General features: G+C 49.8%; 1 protein-coding gene and 1 long non-coding RNA gene across 3 annotated transcripts in view; one reads left to right on the top strand and one right to left on the bottom strand.

The window, feature by feature from the left end:
• Positions 1–14,789, bottom strand: part of LOC117977252 (uncharacterized) — a 92,708-nt gene extending 77,919 nt beyond the window's left edge. For both annotated transcript variants that reach the window (XR_010110978.1, XR_004668281.3), the window contains exons 1-2: positions 13,859–14,789; positions 1,289–1,428 (exon numbers count right to left, since the gene is read on the bottom strand). This is a non-coding gene — a long non-coding RNA (uncharacterized LOC117977252). The remainder of the gene's footprint in view (positions 1–1,288; positions 1,429–13,858) is intronic.
• Positions 14,790–17,040: 2,251 nt separating this feature from the next.
• LOC103784124 (uncharacterized) overlaps positions 17,041–17,365 on the top strand; it is a 28,209-nt gene continuing 27,884 nt past the window's right edge. Inside the window, exon 1 of the mRNA XM_063600907.1 lies at positions 17,041–17,293. Coding sequence (XP_063456977.1) covers positions 17,041–17,293 — 253 coding nt within the window. The remainder of the gene's footprint in view (positions 17,294–17,365) is intronic.

Raw genomic sequence — 17,365 nt, 5'->3', positions numbered from 1 at the left:
GCTTGTGATTTTTGTACATCGATTTTGTATGCTGAGACTTTGCTGAAGTTGCTTATCAGCTTAAGGAGATTTTGGGCTGAGACGATGGGGTTTTCTAGATATACAATCATGTCATCTGCAAACAGGGACAATTTGACTTCCTGTTTTCCTAATTGAATACCCTTTATTTCCTTCACCTTCCTAATTGCCCTGGCCAGAACTTCCAACACTATGTTGAATAGGAGTGGTGAGAGAGGGCATCCCTGTCTTGTGCCAGTTTTCAAAGGGAATGCTTCCAGTTTTTGCCAATTCAGTATGATATTGGCTGTGGGTTTGTCATAGATACCTCTTATTATTTTGAGATATGTCCATTCAATACCTAATTTATTGAGAGTTTTTAGCATGAATAGTTGTTGAATTTTTTCAAAGGCCTTTTCTGCATCTATTGAAATAATCATATGGTTATTGTTTTTGGTTCTGTTTATATGCTGGATTAATTCTTAAGAGGTGCCCTAGGATTTATGGAATAGCAAATGTGCATTGGCTTGTAACAAGAAAGTCAGCCTGTCCTTTAAATCTTTTTTTTTCTTTATATAAATTCTCACTCCATTACCCAGGCTGGATTGCAGTGGCATGATCTTGGCCCACTCCATACTTGACCTCCTTGGCTCCACAATACTCCCACCTCAGCCTCCTGCGTAGCTGGGACTAGTAGCATGCACCACCATACATGGCTTATTTTTATGTATTTATTTATTTTTTGTTAGAGACAGGGTTTCACCATGTTGCCCAGGCTGGTCTCAAGCTCCTAAGCTCAAGCCATTCTCCCACTTCAGCCTCACAGAGTGCTGGGATTACAGGTGTGATCCACCCTGTCTGGCCTCTAAATTCGTGTTATGAAGACTCCTTTTCATGGTTAAAATATCCTGAATTGACTGTGGCCTGTTGGGAGGTGGGATGGAGGAAACTACTTATGGAAAATGAAGAAGAAAGGTCACACCAGAAGAAAGTGTCATCAATTTTTACATCAAGGACTCCAAGATAAAGAGAAAGTACAGGTGGCCTGTTATCATGGCTGACCATTGGACTGTGGACTGCACCTGCATCTACCAGGTTCTTCTGGGTAGTCCCAGTATTAAATTTTTGACCTGATATTCATGAACACAGTGCTACTGGTCAGACCTTTGTCCAAGTTTAAGCTTCAGAAAATAATGTCTTCATGCAGTGGGAGGCCTGGTTAGGGTTATGATTCTGCCCTGGGGCATCTGCCCCTTCTGACCTGGAGGTAAACTTGGCATCTACTACTTACCTCTGCACTTGAACAGACAAGGATGGGCTGAGCACAGAGGCTCACATCTGTAACTCCAGCACTTTGGGAGGCCAAGGCAGGAGGATCGCTTAAGGCCAGGAGTTCAAGACCAGCCTGGGCAATATAGTGAGACCTCGTCTCTGTAAAAACAAACAAACAAAACCGAGGATGGGTGGGTGACAGGGAGCAGTTCAACATGGGAAACCATTAATCTGAGAGCTGGAAGGACCCTTAGACCATCCCCCCATTAACAGATGAGACTCTGCCCTAAGATTATAGCCTAAAGCAATGCATTGAGCTTTTCTAGAGTTTTGAAAATAATCAATCCTAAAACCCCCAAGTATACTGCTACTGTTTGCTGTTGAATAATGTTTTCTAGTCTGGGTGTGGTGGCTCCTGCCTGTAATCCCAACACTTTGGAAGGTTGAGGCAAGTGGATCACCTGAGGTCAGGAGTTCGAGACCAGCCTGGCCAACATGGTGAATCCACGTCTCTACAAAAACACAAAAAATTAGCAGGCCATCGTGGTGTGTGCCGGTAATCCCAGCTGCTTGGGAAGCTGAGGCAGGAGAATCCTTTGAACATGGGAGGCAGAGGTTGCAGTGAGCTGAGATCACACCATCGCACTCCAGCCTGGGCTACAAGAGTCAAATTCCATCTCAAAAATAATAATGATAATAATGATGTTTTCTACAAGCAAGGAGTTACTTCGTACTGTGAACTGGTGTGAAGGGATTCGCCATGAGTCAGCTTTTGGATTCATGACACTTATTTCTAGATAACAGAGGTGGGAATGTTTGTTGATCATCTTCTATGTTCTTTGTTATATTGATTGATTTTTTAAAATTAGCTTTTTTATAACAATAAAATCATAAAAATAAGTAACTAAAATAAAGTAAAGTAATCTAAAAAGGCCGAGTGTGGTGGCTCATGCCTATAATCCCAGCACTTTGGGAGGCCGAGATGGGTGGATCCCCTGAGGTCAGGAGTTCGAGACCACCTTGACCAACATGGTGAAACCCCATCTCTACTGAAAATACAAAACTTAGCCAGACGTGGTGGCAGGCACTTGTAATCCCAGCTACTCTGGAGGCTGAGGCAGGAGAATTGCTTGAACCAAGGAGAAGGTGCTTGCAGTGAGCTGAGATTGTGCCATTGCACTCCAGCCTGGGTGACAAGAGCTAAACTCCATCTCAAAACAAAACAAAACAAAAATCTAAATGTAATTGAGTTGAATATTTAAACTTTTAATTGACATTTCATATTAGATTCTAATTCCATTTAAAAGAGCATCTCGTAGAAGCAAATGAACTCAATTATATTAACTCTGTGGTTTCATTTAAGCAATTTGTTTTGTGAAGGGACACAAATCCAACCAGATTTTAACGGTGTATAAATATGTATTTATTAATTTAATTACAACGACAGTACTCTCAACTCCCCATTTGAATAAAGGAGAGCATCAGATCTGTGTTCTGGGACAGCATGCACTATAGGTGTGTGGAAATACCGATGCCTTCAGCTGTGTGGCAAGCTCAGTGGGACCTGGAGTGCAGGAGCCCCTGGGCCATTCACCTCTGGCCACAAAAGTCATTTTCCATTTACCCCAAACTGCTATAGAAAGATTATTTTCAGTGGCTGTTATGATGCAAAAGAAAAGAAGCAGGGAGATTTATTAAACTTTTACATATAAGATATGTTAGTAAATAAAGTCTACTTTCTTCTGGCTTAACTAAAAATCTATACTAGTATTTATGCCTTTTGGAACTTAGAGATGCCAATTTAAATATTAGGAAGCAAAACAATTGAGTATTGGATAAGACAGCCAAGTACAACTGCAGAATTGTAGAGGTTATGGGTTACATGTATAAGAATATTTCATAGCAATAATCTTTTAAGACTCTGTGAAGACACTCCACAGTGAAGCAGAAATTAGAACAGAACTAATAATACTGTGTATGCTCTCAGTTCACCGATTTATCAAAACTAGCTTTATGATACAGGAGGCTGTCTGCTCTTTTGCACTTGGAAGAAAAGAAAGAATGTTTTATTTTTTGACTCTTTAGATTTTCTTCAGTAACAGTATTTCCAAGGCTAAGTAAGGGGATTGCAAGTAACACCAAGAGAAAAAAGCAGTCTTGAGCAGCTTTTTAAAAATGGTCTTAAAATATGGAAAATGAAGCTAGGTGTGGTGGCTCACTCTTGTGATCCCAGCACTTTGGGAGCCTGAGGGGGGAGGATTGCTTGAGGCCAAAAGTTTGAGACCAGCCTGGGCAGCATAGCAAGATCTCCATCATTGCAAAAAATAATATTTTTCTAAAAAATTAGCTGGATGTGGTGGTGCATGCCTTAGAGTCCCAGTTACTTGGGAGGCTGAGGTAGGAGGAGCTCTTGGGTCCAGGAGTTCAAGTGTGAAATGAGCTGTGATTGCACCACTGTCCTCAAGCCTGGGCAACAAAGTGAGACCTCTCTCTCTCTCTCTCTCTCTAAATATATATATATATATATATGTATATATATATATATATGGAAAATGGAAGGTCCAAGAATATCAAAGACATTGAAGAAGAGGAAAGATTTGTCCTGCCAAATATCAGGACTTTTATAAAGCTACAGCAATTAAGACAGTGTGGTCCTCACTGATAAACTGACTAATGAAACAGAATAGAGAGCTCCCAAGCAAATCTCCACAAATTTAATCTTCGATATGTGATGTAGGTGACATGGCAGATCAGCAAGGAAAGAAAGGCCTTTTCAATAAATAGAATAGAAAAATAATGGTTATTGATACAAGAAACAAAATGAAATTATATTCCTGCCTCACTCTATATACAAACATTAAATTCTAGATGGACAAAGACTTACATGTCAGAAACAAAACTTTAAAACTTTTAGTAGAAAATGTAAGTGAATGAGCCACAAAAAGCCATTTAACCATTTAAAAAGATTAGACATTTTGACTATCACAAAATTAAGAACTTTTTACATCAAAAAGTGGAAAGATAGGCTGGGCACTGTGTCTCAAGCCTGTAATCCCAACAGTACATCACCTGAGGTCAGGAGTTTGAGACCAGGCTGGCCAACATGGTGAAACCCCATCTCTACTAAAAATACAAGAAATTAGCTGGGCATTAGTGGCAGACACCTGTAGTCCAAGCTACTTGGGAAGCTGAGGCATGAGAATCGTCTCAACCCAGGAGGTGGAGGTTGCAGTGAGCCACTGCACTCTAGCCTGAATGACAGAGCCAGACTCTGTCTCAAAAACAAAAAATAGAAATTAAAAAATAAAAGTAAAAAAGTCAAAAGATAAACTATAAATTAGTGAAGATATTTGCAGTACCTAAATCCTATGAAAGATTAATATATCAACTAAGCATAAGGAGCTCCTATGAATTAATTTTAAAAATAGCAACCCAACAGAAAATTGGGAAAAGACATTAATAGGGATTTCACAAAAGAGAAAGCCTGCAAAACATAAAAATTTTCTCAACCTCATAAGTAATCAGGGAAATGCACAAGATACTACACACCTATTCTCTCCACAGATATTAAGAAGTTTGACAGTACCAAATGTTTTAGTCCATATTCACACTGCTGATAAAGACATACCCGAGACAAGGAAGAAAAAGAGGCTTAAATGGATTAAGAGTTCCACATAGCTGAGGAGGCCTCAGAGTTATGGCGGTGGATGAACAGCAATTCTTACTTGGCAGTGGCAAGAGAATATGAAAAGGAGGCAGAAGCAAAAGATGAAACCACTAACGTATCAGATCTTGTGAAATTTATTCACTATCACAAGAATAGCATGGTAAAGACCGGCCCCAAAGATTCAACTACCTCCCCCTGATTCCCTCCCCGAACACATGGGAATCCTGAGCAATACAATTCAAGTTGAGATGTGGGTAGGGACATAGACAAACCATATTATTCTGCTCCTGGCCCCTCCAAATCTCATGTCCTCACACTTCAAAACCAATCATGCCTTCCCAACAGTCCCCCAAAGTCTTAACTCATTTCAGCATTAACCCAAATGTCCCCTGTCCAAAGTCTCATCTGAGACAAGGCAAGTCTCTTCTGCCTATGACCCTGTAAAATCCAAATCAAGCTAGTTACTTCCTAGATACAATCGGGGTACACATAATCGAGCCAATACAGCTGTTCCAAATGGGAATAATTGGTCAAAACAAAGGGGTTACAGGCCCCATGCAAGTCCAAAATCCAGCAAGGTAATCAAATTTTAAAGCTCCAAAATAATCTCCTTTGACTCCATGTTTCACATCATGGTCATGCTGATGCAAAAGGTGGGCTCCCACAGCCTTGGGTAGTTCTGCCCCTGTGGCTTTGCAGGGTATAGCCCACCTCGTGGCTGTTTTCATGGGCTGATGTTGAGTGTCCGTAGCTTTTCCAGGCTCATGGTGCAAGCTGTCAGTGAATCTACCATTCTGGGGTCTGGAGGAGAGTGGCCCTCTCCTCACAGCTCTACTAGGAAGTGCCCCAGTAGGGACTCTGTAGAGGGGCTCTGACCCCACATTTCTCTTCTGCACAGCCCTAGCAGATGTTCTCCATCAGAGCACCACCCCTGCAGCAAACTTCTGCTTGGATATCCAGATGTTTTCAAATATCCTCTGAAATCTAGGTGGAGGTTTCCAAACCTCAATTCTTGACTTCTATGCATGTGCAAGCTGAACACAACGTGGAAGCTGCCAAGGCTTGGTGTTTGCACTCTCAAGGCCATGGCCTGAGTTCTATGTTGGCCCCTTTCAGCCATGGCTGGAGGGGCTGAAACGCAGAGAAACAAGGCCCTAGGCTACACACAGCACAGTGAACCTTGCCCAGCCCAGAAATCCGTTTTATCCTCCTAGGCCCCGGGCTTGTGATGGGAGGGGCTGCTGTGATGACCTATGACATGTCCTGTAGACATTTTCCCCATTGTTTTTGGGATTAACATTCAGCTTCTTGTTACTTATGCAAATTTCTGCAGACACCTTGAATTTATCCTCAGAAAATGGGATTTTCTTCTCTATCACATTGTCAGGCTGCAAATTTTCCAAATCTGTATGCTCTACTTCCTTTATAAAACCGAAGGCCTTTAACATCACCCAAGTCACCTCTTGAATGCTTTATTGCTTAGAAATTTCATCCAGCAGATACCCTAAATTATCACTCTCAAGTTCAAAGTTCCACAAATCTCTAGGACAGAGGCAAAATGCTGCCATTCTCTTTGCTAAAACATAACGAGAGTTACCTTTGCTCCAGTTCGCAACAAGTTCCTCATCTCCATCTGAGACCACCACGGCCTGGACCTTATTGTTCAAAACACTATCAGCATTTTTGTCAAAGTCATTCAGCAAGTCTCTAGGAGGTTCCAAATTTTCCCACATTTCCCAGTGTTCTACTGAGCCCTCCAAGCTGTTCCAACCTCTGCCTGTTACCAAGTTTCAAAGTCGCTTGCACATTTTTGGGTATTTTTTTAAGGAGCACCTCACTCCACTGGTATCAACTTACTGTATTAGTCTGTTTTCACCCTGCTGATAAAGACATACTCAAGTCTGAGAAGAAAAAGAGGTGTAAAGAAAAAGAACTGTAATTGGATTTACAGTCCCAAATGGTGGGGGAGGCCTCAGAGTCATGGCAGGAGGTAAAAGGCACTTCTTATATGGCAGAAGCAAGAGAAAATGAGGAAGAAGCTAAAGCAGAAACTCCTGATAAACCCATCAGATCTCATGAGACTTATTCACTATCATGAGAATAGCACAGGAAAGACTGGCCTCCGTGATTCAGTTACCTCACCCTGGGTCCCTCCCATAACATGTGGGAATTCTGGGAGATAGAATTCAAGCTGAGATTTGGGTGTGGACACAGCCAAACCATATCACCAAATATGGAGAGACTGTGGATCAACAAGATCATCTCGAACTAATACAGGAGGTGAGAGTTTAAATTAGAACAACCACTTTGGAAAGCAATTTGGATTATCTTATAAATTTGAGCATTCTCATATGTTATGGTAAAGTAATTCCTCTACCATAGGCCCTGGAGAAACTCTTGCCCATATGTACCAGAGGTAGTAAAAAAAAAAAATGCTCATGTAATGCCATTCATAATAGCGAATATATGGAAACAAGCCAGATTTTCATTAATAGCAGAATGGGTAAATTAATAGGATAATGGGTAAATAAATTATACCCTTAAAAACTAAATAATATATCATTTAAGGTAATCATATGTATGAAATAAACAATTTTTTTTTAAAGGAAGAGAATCCTAAACATAAATTCAGGGTAGTAGTTACCCTCGGGCTGAAGGGTGAAAATCAGGAAAAAGGACAGAGGAGGAGCAGACGTTAGGGTCAGAACCCTGGTTCTTTGGTTGTGTTGTAAGTTCACAAGTGATTACCATATTATTCAAATACATTTACACAGAGGCCCAGGCACAGAAAAGGATGAAATAGGAGCCAAGGTATGCTATGAACCAAGGATTGATTAATCCAATTTTGTGCACTTTAAGCCATTTGAAAAACACAAAAGCAAAACAACAAAATAATTTTTAAGAAATTGAATATAGGATGTTATGCTCTGAGTTTGTCCCCCTAAAATTAATCATCAATGTCATAGGATTAGGAAGTAGGGCTTTAAGGTAGTGATTCAGTCATGAAGGGAGAGTGTTCATGAATGAGTTTAGGATCCTTATACAAGGACTGGAGGGAGTGGGCTTCTCCTGTTTTGCCCTTCCACCTTCTGCCATGTGAGGACACAGTGCATCTCCTCCTGAAGACACAGTGCACAAGGTACCATCTTGGATGCAGAGACCAGACCCTCACCAGACACCAATCCTGCTGGCACCTTGATCTTGGACTTCTAGCCTATGGAACTGTAAGAAATACATTTCTGTTCTTCAGAAATTACCCAGCCTAGTGTATTTTCTATGTAGTAGCACAAACTCATTAAGGCACAATGCCTGTTGTCATTTACTTCTACAATTTTCTTTGTTGCCTCTTTAGCACTGGGTCATTTTATATTTGATCCTTCATAATATCTCTTACTTTTGGTTTTTCACATTTCTGTTCCAAGTGTATTCTTAGATACATATTTTCCACTATTAGCCTCAGGGTTTGCCTGGGAGTGTGTGTTTCTGTGCCACCGCTGTAGGACTGTGTGTGTGTGTGTGTGTGTGTGTGTGTGTGTCTCCCATTCTCTCTTCTCTCTCTGTCTCTCGCCCTCTGTGTGTTTCTTTCCTTCTCTCTGTCGGTCTGTGTGTGTGTGTGTGTGTGTTTGTGTGCATACGCCCGTGTGCGTGTGTGTCTTTGGACGAATGTGCTCTGTTTGCCAAAATGCGATTTTTTGCATGTTGGCCAGTCTTTGGTGAGCCTCTTTCTGCGTCTCTGCCTGGGTCCTGTGACCGGTTGTCCATCGTTTTCACGGCGGTTCCACTTTGGCTTTGTGAAGGTCTCGATCACGTGAGGAGATGCGTCGGTCCCAGAGCAGTCAAAGTCTCATCTGCATCCTGAGCGGCCTCTTTTCTAGGATCAAGAGGACTACACTCCAGCCCAGGTCAAAACGCCACAGCAGTTCATTGTCCGGCAGAAGAGGAGAAGACCCACCTCCAAGAAGATGGTTGTACCCCTGCATGGCTCTTCTCTGAGCAATGAAGCCACACCACGATACAATTCTGAAGAGGAAGCCAGGAATGGGAGACGGCAACAATCCCTGTCCCTGGAACGCTGGCCTCTCTGGACAAGTCATGCTTTTCGCACCCCTCCCCTTATGCCCGTGGCAGTGGCAAGGTACTGTAACCTGCCTGGGCTCTGGCCTCTGCTCTGTCCTCCCTCTTGCCCTGTCTCCCCTGTTTCTGAGGGGACTAGTTGCCTCTAGGTCTGGCTGAATAACTTCTACGAAGATCGCTTCTCAGTCCATCAGGGAGACACTTCCTGGAGATCCTCGTCATGATTCCTTCTCTCTCCAAACCTGTTTCTGCTGGATTGGGCAGGTCTGATGAGCCCGGAACACTTGGCTTCCACACATGTCTCAGACAGAGAAGCTTCCTTGGTCTCCTTGTTTCACCTCATGGGTGGGTGGATTGTCTAGAATGAGTGCTAGGCAATCATGACTGGCCTTGTCTTCTAGGACAGATGGTGTCCCATTATCTCTGCACGTCCTGTCTCACAAATGAGGGATATCCTCTCCTCTGCTCGTAGGTGGACTGACTCCCTGAATCTTTTGGCTGTAATGAATGTCATGAAACCAAAGGAACTGGGCTGGGCCTGGGGATGGGGTTGCGGCTAGGTGCAGGGTAGGTTGCGTCAGGACTACCTGGGCGGTGGAGGCTTCAGGGTGGGGTGAATGTTGCAGAAAACTCCTTGCTCCTCTGGCAGGCATTTCAAAATGTGGCTTGGACTGAGGCACAGGCCTCCTCCTTGTTCCAGGTGTTCTTTGATTTTCTTTGGCACTCAGGGAAAAGCCACTTGATCCACCTTTCCACCGGGCACATGCGTGGACACTAATGTTGGTTTCATCATTGCAACGTATGCCCCCGGTGACACACATTCACCCCATCTGTTGTGGGATACGCCAGTGCCACACGTGATCGCATTGTCTCCACCTCGAATTCGCACCGACCCTGTTTGCACCTGTCCTGGAAAGCGGTGTCTGCTGGCAGGAGCCCTCAGCTTTTAGAAGTGGGGCACACCACTACTCTTTCAACGGAGGAGGGAGGCAGAGGGCTCACTGATCAGTGAACATTGAGCTGACACCACGCCTTGAGGGCCATGGGATCATTCTGTGCAGCAGCGAGGCCCTGCCTGCCTCACCAGATGTGCTGAGCCCATCCTTTCTTACCAGGAGGGGTCCAAACTAGATCTGAAGAGGATTCCTGAGAACCCAGCAGGCGCCTTGAAGCTCCCCCTCCATCGGTGGAAGTCGGCTCAAGGAGGTCCTGAAGACTGGACTCCTGGGGGTTTGGCCCTGGGACAGGATACTCAAGGCCCCCTTTCCCACGCCGCCGCAAACTGGACCCCTGATTGAGCCGCCGCCGCGGTAGCAGCAGGAGCCACGCCGCCACGACGGAGCGGTGGTGCGTTATTTAAAGGGGACGCAGCCTAACTGCCAGGAGGGAAGCGCAGAGTCGGCCCAGCCAATGCGCATGCGCGAGGCGTGAGCGGCTTCTCCCATTACAGTGGTTCCCACGGTTGTCTTAGAAACCAGTCCTCAAGGCTTGGCAAAGCGGGAGCCTTCCGCGGCAGAGCTTGGGTGTCCAGGCTCTGAGGCTCTGATCTGACCTCTCCACGGGGTCGACGGGAACATCTCCGGATGCCAGGAGTCGCAAAGGGCTGACCTAGATGAGGAAACCCCAGGCAGAGTCCTGGGGTAGCAGCACGGCATCCTAGCCTCAGGCCTGCCCGGACGGCGTTGGTTGGGGTGAGTCTCCTCAAAAGTCGTGCTGCCGCCGTGATCTCGAGGACAGGTCGGCCTGCATGCCCCTGGGCTGCTCTCTCACCCGAGGGTCGCTTTGTTTGAGAGCAGAACCGCGCAGCCTCATGGGTTGCCTGGGGGGGGGGGGGGGGTTTCAATGCCTCTGCTCTAGGACTCTGTGTGTGTGTGTGTGTGTGTGTGTGTCGGTGTGTGTCTGTGTGTGTGTCTCCCATAATCTCGTCTCTCTCTCTCAGTCTCTGTGTGTTTCTTTCCCTCTCTCTATCGGTTTGTGTGTGTGTGCCCGTGTGCTTGTGTGTCTTTGGACGAATGTGCCCTGTGCGCCACAAAGCGGTTTCTCGCAAGGCGGCCTGTCTTTGGTGAGCCTCTTTCTGCGTCTCTGCCTGGTTTATGAGGCCGGTTGTAAATTGTTTTCACCGTCGAGAATCTGCTTTGGGTGTGTGAAGAACTGGCCCACGTGAGGAGATGCGACGGTCCCGGAGAAATTGAAATCTCATCCCAATCCTGAGCAGACTCTTCTAGCATCAAGATGAAAACACTGCAGCCGAGGACAAGAGCCCCACAGGAGCTCTTTTTCCCGCAGGACAGCAGCGGACCCACATCAGAGAAGACGCTTGTATCTTTTCACGGCTATTCTCTGAGAAATGAAGCCACACCACGACACAGTCTGCAAGAGGAAGTCGGGAATGGGAGATGGCAACAATCGCTGTCATTGGAACGCTGGCCTCTCTGGACAAGCCACCCTTTTGGAACCCCTCCCCTTATGCCCATTGCGATGGCACCGTGCTGTGCCCTGCCTGGGATCCAGCCTCTGCTCTGTCCTCCCAATCGCTATGCCTCCACTGTTTCTGAGAGGCCTGGATGGCTACGGCTCTGGCCAAATTTCTCCAACAAAGATGACGTCCCAGTCCGTAAGGGAGACACTGCCTGCAGATTCATGTAATGATTGTTTCTCTCCCCAAACGGGTTTCAGCTGGATTGGTGAGGTCTCATGACCCCGGAGCTCTGGGCTTCCATACGAGTCTCAGGCAGGGAAGCTTCCTTCTTCTCCAGGTTTCCCCTCATGAGTGGGTGGATTGCCTAGAAGGAGCCATAGGCGACCGTGAATCGCCTTCTCTTGAAGGACAGGTGGTGTGGTGATTCCTCTGCACTTCCTGTCACATTCTTGAGGGACATCCTCTCCACTCCCCATTGGAGGAATGACTCCCTTCATCTTCTGTCCCAAACGAATGTCAGGGAAACAAGGGGACTGGGCTGGAGCTGGGGCTGGGGCTGGGGCTGGGTGTAGCCAAAGTTGCGTCAGGGATACCAGGGCGGTGGAGGTTTGAGGGTGGGGCGAATTTTGCAGAAACCTCTTTGCTCCTCTGGCAGGCATTTGAAAACGTGGCATGGGTGATGCACAGGCGCCCCCACCCCCCGGGTCCCAGGTGTTCTTCAATTTTCCTTAGCATTGATGGAAAGGTCACTCGTTACCCCCTTCCGCCGCCACACGTCTGGACACCACCGTTTCTTTCGCCGTCGCCCCGTATGCCTCCGGTGACACACGTTCATACCATCTGCTGTGTTATATGCCAGTGCCACGCGTGGTCACATGGTCTGCACCTGGCATTCACCCCTGTTCCTGTTTGCACGAGCCCTAAAATGAGCGGTCGGCTTTCCAGAGCCCCAGGGCTATTAGAAGCGGGGCAGGCCACTGCCCTTTCAAAGGAGGAGAGAGGCAGAGGGCTGTTGGATCAGTGAATTTGCACCTGACACTAGGACTCGAGACCTATGGGATCATTCTTTGCTGCAGCGAGGCCGTGCCTGCCTCACCAGATGTGGCGAGCCCATCCTATCTCACTCGGTGAGGGCCAAAATGGGATCTGAAGGGGAGTCCTGGGAACACAGCATGCGTCCTGAAGCTCCCATTCCCTCCCTCGGTGGAAGTCAGCTCAAGGAGGTCCTGAGGACAGGACTCCTGGGGGTTTGGCCCTGGGACAGGACAAGACACCCGCGGTCCCCTCTCCCACGCCGCCCCAAACTGGAGCCCGGATCCAGCCGCCGCAGTGGCTGCAGCAGGAGCCTTGCTGCCGCCGCGCTGCGGTGGCGTTATTTAAAGGGGACGCAGCCTGACTGCCAGGAGCGGAGCGCGAGTCGGGCCAGCCAATGCGCACGCGTGAGCCGCGAGCGGCTTCTCCCGTCACAGTGCTTCCCACGGTTGTCTTAGAAACCACTGCCTGAGGCTTGGCAAAGCAGGAGCCCTCCGTGGCAGTGCTTGTGTGTCGGGGCTCAGAGGCTCCGGCCTGACCTCTCCACGGGGTCGACGGGAATTTCTACGGACGCCAGGAGTCGCAAAGGGCCGACCCGGAAGACGAAACCCCCGGCGGACTCCGGGGCAAGCAGCACAGCATCCCACCCCAGGCCTGCCCGGACGCAGTTGGTTGGGGTGAGTCTCGCCAAAAGTCGTGTCGCCCTGATCTCGAGGACAGGTCGGCCTGCGTGCCCCTGGGGTGCTCTCTCACCAAAGGGGGGATCTTGTCCAGAGCAGATCCTCGAAGCCTCAGGGATTGCCTACGGAGGTGTGTTTCAATGCCTCTGCTCTAGGAGTCTGTGTGTGTGTCTCTCTGTGTATGTGTGTGTGTGTGCGTCTGTCTGTGAGTGTGTGTGTGTCTGTGTTTCTCCCATGCTCTCTTCTCTCTCTGTCTCTCAGTCTCTGTTTGTTTCTTTCCTCTCTGTCAGTTTGGGTGTGAGTGCCCGTGTGCGTGTGTGTCTTTGGCTGAATGTTTCCTGTGCTCCACAGAGCGGTTTCTCGCATGGCGGCCTGTCTCATTCTTGAGGGACATCCTCTCCTCCGCTGCTGGGTGGACTGACTCCCTTGATCTTCTGTCCCAAAGAAATGTCAGGGACCCAAAGAGACTGCGCTGGGGCTGGGGCTGAGGCTGGGACTGGGGCTGGGTGCAGCCGAAGTTGTGTCAGGGCTACCAGGGCGGTGGGGGTTTGAGGGTGGGGCGAATTTTGCAGAAACCTCTTTGCTCCTCTGGTAGGCATTTGAAAACGTGGCTTGGGTGATGCACACGCGCCCCCACCCCCCGGGTCCCAGGTGTTCTTCGATTTCCCTTGGCATCGATGGAAAGGTCAATCGTTCCCCCCTTCCGCCGGCACATACCTGGACACCACGGTTTGTTTTGCCGTCGCCCAGTATGCCTCCGGTGACACACGTTCACACCATCCGCTGTGGAATACGCCAGTGTCACGCGTGGTCACATGGTCTGCACCTGGCATTCACCCCTGTTCCTGTTTGCATAAGCCCTGTAAAGCTCGGTAAGCTTTCCGGAGCCCCAGGGCTTTTAGAATCCGGGCAGGCCACTACTCTTTCATAGGAGGAGAGAGGCGGAGGGCTATTGGATCAGTGAATTTGGACCTGACACTAGGACTCGAGACCTATGGGATCGTTCTTTGCTGCAGCGAGGCCCTGCCTGCCTCACCAGATGTGGCGAGCCCATCCTATCTCACTCGGTGAGGGCCAAAATGGGATCTGAAGGGGAGTCCTGAGAACACAGCAGGCGTCCTGAAGCTCCCATTCCCTCCCTCGGTGGAAGTCGGCTCAAGGAGGTCCTGAGGACAGGAATCCTGGGGGTTTGGCCCTGGGACAGGACAAGACACTCGCGGTCCCCTCTCCCACGCCGCCCCAAACTGGAGCCCGGATCCAGCCGCCGCAGTGGCTGCAGCAGGAGCCTTGCTGCCGCCGCGCTGCGGTGGCGTTATTTAAAGGGGACGCAGCCTGACTGCCAGGAGCGGAGCGCGAGTCGGGCCAACCAATGGGCATGCGCGAGGCGCGAGCGTCTTCTCCTGTCACAGTGCTTCCCACGGTTGTCTTAGAAACCACTGCCCAAGGCTTGGCAAAGCAGGAGCCCTCCGTGGCAGTGCTTGTGTGTCGGGGCTCAGAGGCTCTGGCCTGACCTCTCCACGGGGTCGGCGGGAATTTCTACGGACGCCAGGAGTCGCAAAGGGCCGACCCGGAAGACGAAACCCCCGGCGGACTCCGGGGCAAGCAGCACAGCATCCCACCCCAGGCCTGCCCGGACGGTGTTGGTTGGGGTGAGTCTCGCCAAAAGTCGTGCCGCCCTGATCTGGAGGACAGGTCGGCCTTCGTGCCCCTGGGGTGCTCTCTCACGAGAGCGTCGATCTCGTCCAGAGCAGTACCCCGAAGCGTCACGGGTTCCCTGCGGGGAGTGTGTTTCAACGTCTCTGCTCTAGCAGTCTGTGTTTGTGTGTGTGTGTGTGTGTCTGTCTGTCTGTCTGTGAGTGTGTGTGTGTCTGTGTTTCTCCCATTCTGTCTTCTCAATCTATCTCTCAGTCTCTGTTTGTTTCTTTTCTCTCTGTCAGTTTGGGTGTGAGTGCCCGTGTGCGTGTGTGTCTTTGGCTGAATGTTTCCTGTGCTCCACAGAGCGGTTTCTCGCATGGCGGCCTGTCTCATTCTTGAGGGACATCCTCTCCTCCGCTGCTGGGTGGACTGACTCCCTTGATCTTCTTTCCCAAAGAAATGTCAGGGACCCAAAGAGACTGCGCTGGGGCTGGGGCTGAGGCTGGGACTGGGGCTGGGTGCAGTTGAAGTTGCGTCAGGGCTACCAGGGCGGTAGAGGTTTGAGGGTGGGGCGAATTTTGCAGAAACCTCTTTGCTCCTCTGGTAGGCATTTGAAAACGTGGCTTGGGTGATGCACACGCGCCCCCACCCCCCGGGTCCCAGGTGTTCTTCGATTTTCCTTGGCATTGATGGAAAGGTCAATCGTTCCCCCCTTCCGCCGGCACATACCTGGACACCACGGTTTGTTTTGCCGTCGCCCAGTATGCCTCCGGTGACACACGTTCACACCATCTGCTGTGGGATACGCCAGTGTCACGCATGGTCACATGGTCTGCACCTGGCATTCACCCCTGTTCCTGTTTGCACGAGCCCTGTAAAGCTCGGTAAGCTTTCCGGAGCCCCAGGGCTTTTAGAATCGGGCAGGCCACTACCCTTTCATAGGAGGGGAGAGGCGGAGGGCTGTTGGATCAGTGAATTTGCACCTGACACTAGGACTCGAGACCTATGGGATCATTCTTTGCTGCAGCGAGGCCCTGCCTGCCTCACCAGATGTGGCCAGCCCATCCTATCTCACTCGGTGAGGGCCAAAATGGGATCTGAAGGGGAGTCCTGAGAACACAGCAGGCGTCCTGAAGCTCCCCCTCCCTCCCTCGGTGCAAGTCGGCTCCAGGAGGTCCTGAGGACAAGACTCCTCGTGGTTTGGCCCTGGGACAGGACAAGAAACCCGCGGTCCCCTCTCCCACGCCGCCCCAAACTGGAGCCCAGATCCAGCCGCCGCAGTGGCTGCAGCAGGAGCCTCGCTGCTGCCGCGCTGCGGTGGCGTTATTTAAAGGGGACGCAGCCTGACTGCCAGGAGCGGAGCGCGAGTAGGGCCAACCAATGCGCATGCGCGAGGCGCGAGCGTCTTCTCCTGTCACAGTGCTTCCCACGGTTGTCTTAGAAACCAGTCCCCGAGGCTTGTCAAAGCAGGAGCCCTCCGTGGCAGTGCTTGTGTGTCGGGGCTCAGAGGCTCCGGCCTGACCTCTCCACGGGATCGACGGGAACGTCTCCGGATGCCAGGAGTCGCAAAGGGCCGAGCAGGGTGACAAACCCCAGGCGGAGTCCGGGGTAAGCAGCAGGGCATTCCACCCCAGGCCTTCGCGGACGGTGTTGGTTGGGGTGAGTCTCGCCAAAAGTCATGCCGCCCTGATCTCGTGGACAGGTCGGCCTGCTTGCCCCTGGAGTGCTCTCTCACCAGAGGGTCGATCTCCAGAGCAGATCCCCGAAGCCTCAGGGATTGCCTACGGAGGTGTGTTTCAATGCGTCTGCTCTAGGAGTCTCTGTGTGTGTGTGTGTTTGTGTGTCTGTCTGTGAAAGTGTGTGTGTCTGTGTGTCTCCCCTTCTCTCTTCTTTCTCTGTCTCTCAGGCTCTGTGTGATTCTTGCCTCTCTGTCGGTTTGTGGGTGAGTGCCCGTGTGCGTGTGTGTCTTTGACCGAATGTGCCCTGTGCTCCACAAGGCGGTTTCTCCCACAGCGGCTGATCTCATTCTTGAGGGACATCCTCTCCTCCGCTCCTGGGTGGACTGACTCCCTTGATCTTCTGTCCCAAAGGAATGCCAGGGCCCAAAAGGTACTGGGCTGGGGCTGGGGCTGGGGCTGGGGCTGTGGCTGGGTGCAGGCAAAGTTCCGTCAGGGCTACCAGGGCGGTGGAGGTTTGAGGGTGGTGCGAATTTTGCAGAAACCTCTTTGCTCCTCTGGCAGGCATTTGAAAACGTGGCTTGGGTGATGCACAGGCGCCCCCACCCCCCTGGTCCCAGGTGTTCTTCAATTTTCCTTGGCATTGATGGAAAGGTCACTCGTTACCCCCTTCCGCCGCCACACGTCTGGACACCACCGTTTCTTTCGCCGTCGCCCCGTATGCCTCCGGTGACACACGTTCATACGATCTGCTGTGGGATACGCCAGTGCCACGCGTGGTCACATGGTCTGCACCTGGCATTAGCCCCTGTTCCTGTTTGCACGAGCCCTAAAATGCGCGGTCGGCTTTCCAGAGCCCCAGGGCTTTTAGAAGCGGGGCAGGCCACTGCCCTTTCAAAGGAGGAGAGAGGCA

This window comes from Pan paniscus, chromosome 21 (genome assembly GCF_029289425.2).
Source record: "Pan paniscus chromosome 21, NHGRI_mPanPan1-v2.0_pri, whole genome shotgun sequence".
Lineage (NCBI taxonomy): Eukaryota > Metazoa > Chordata > Mammalia > Primates > Hominidae > Pan > Pan paniscus.
Note: the sequence above shows the minus strand (reverse complement) of the source record. Positions and strands in the feature narration are given on the sequence as shown.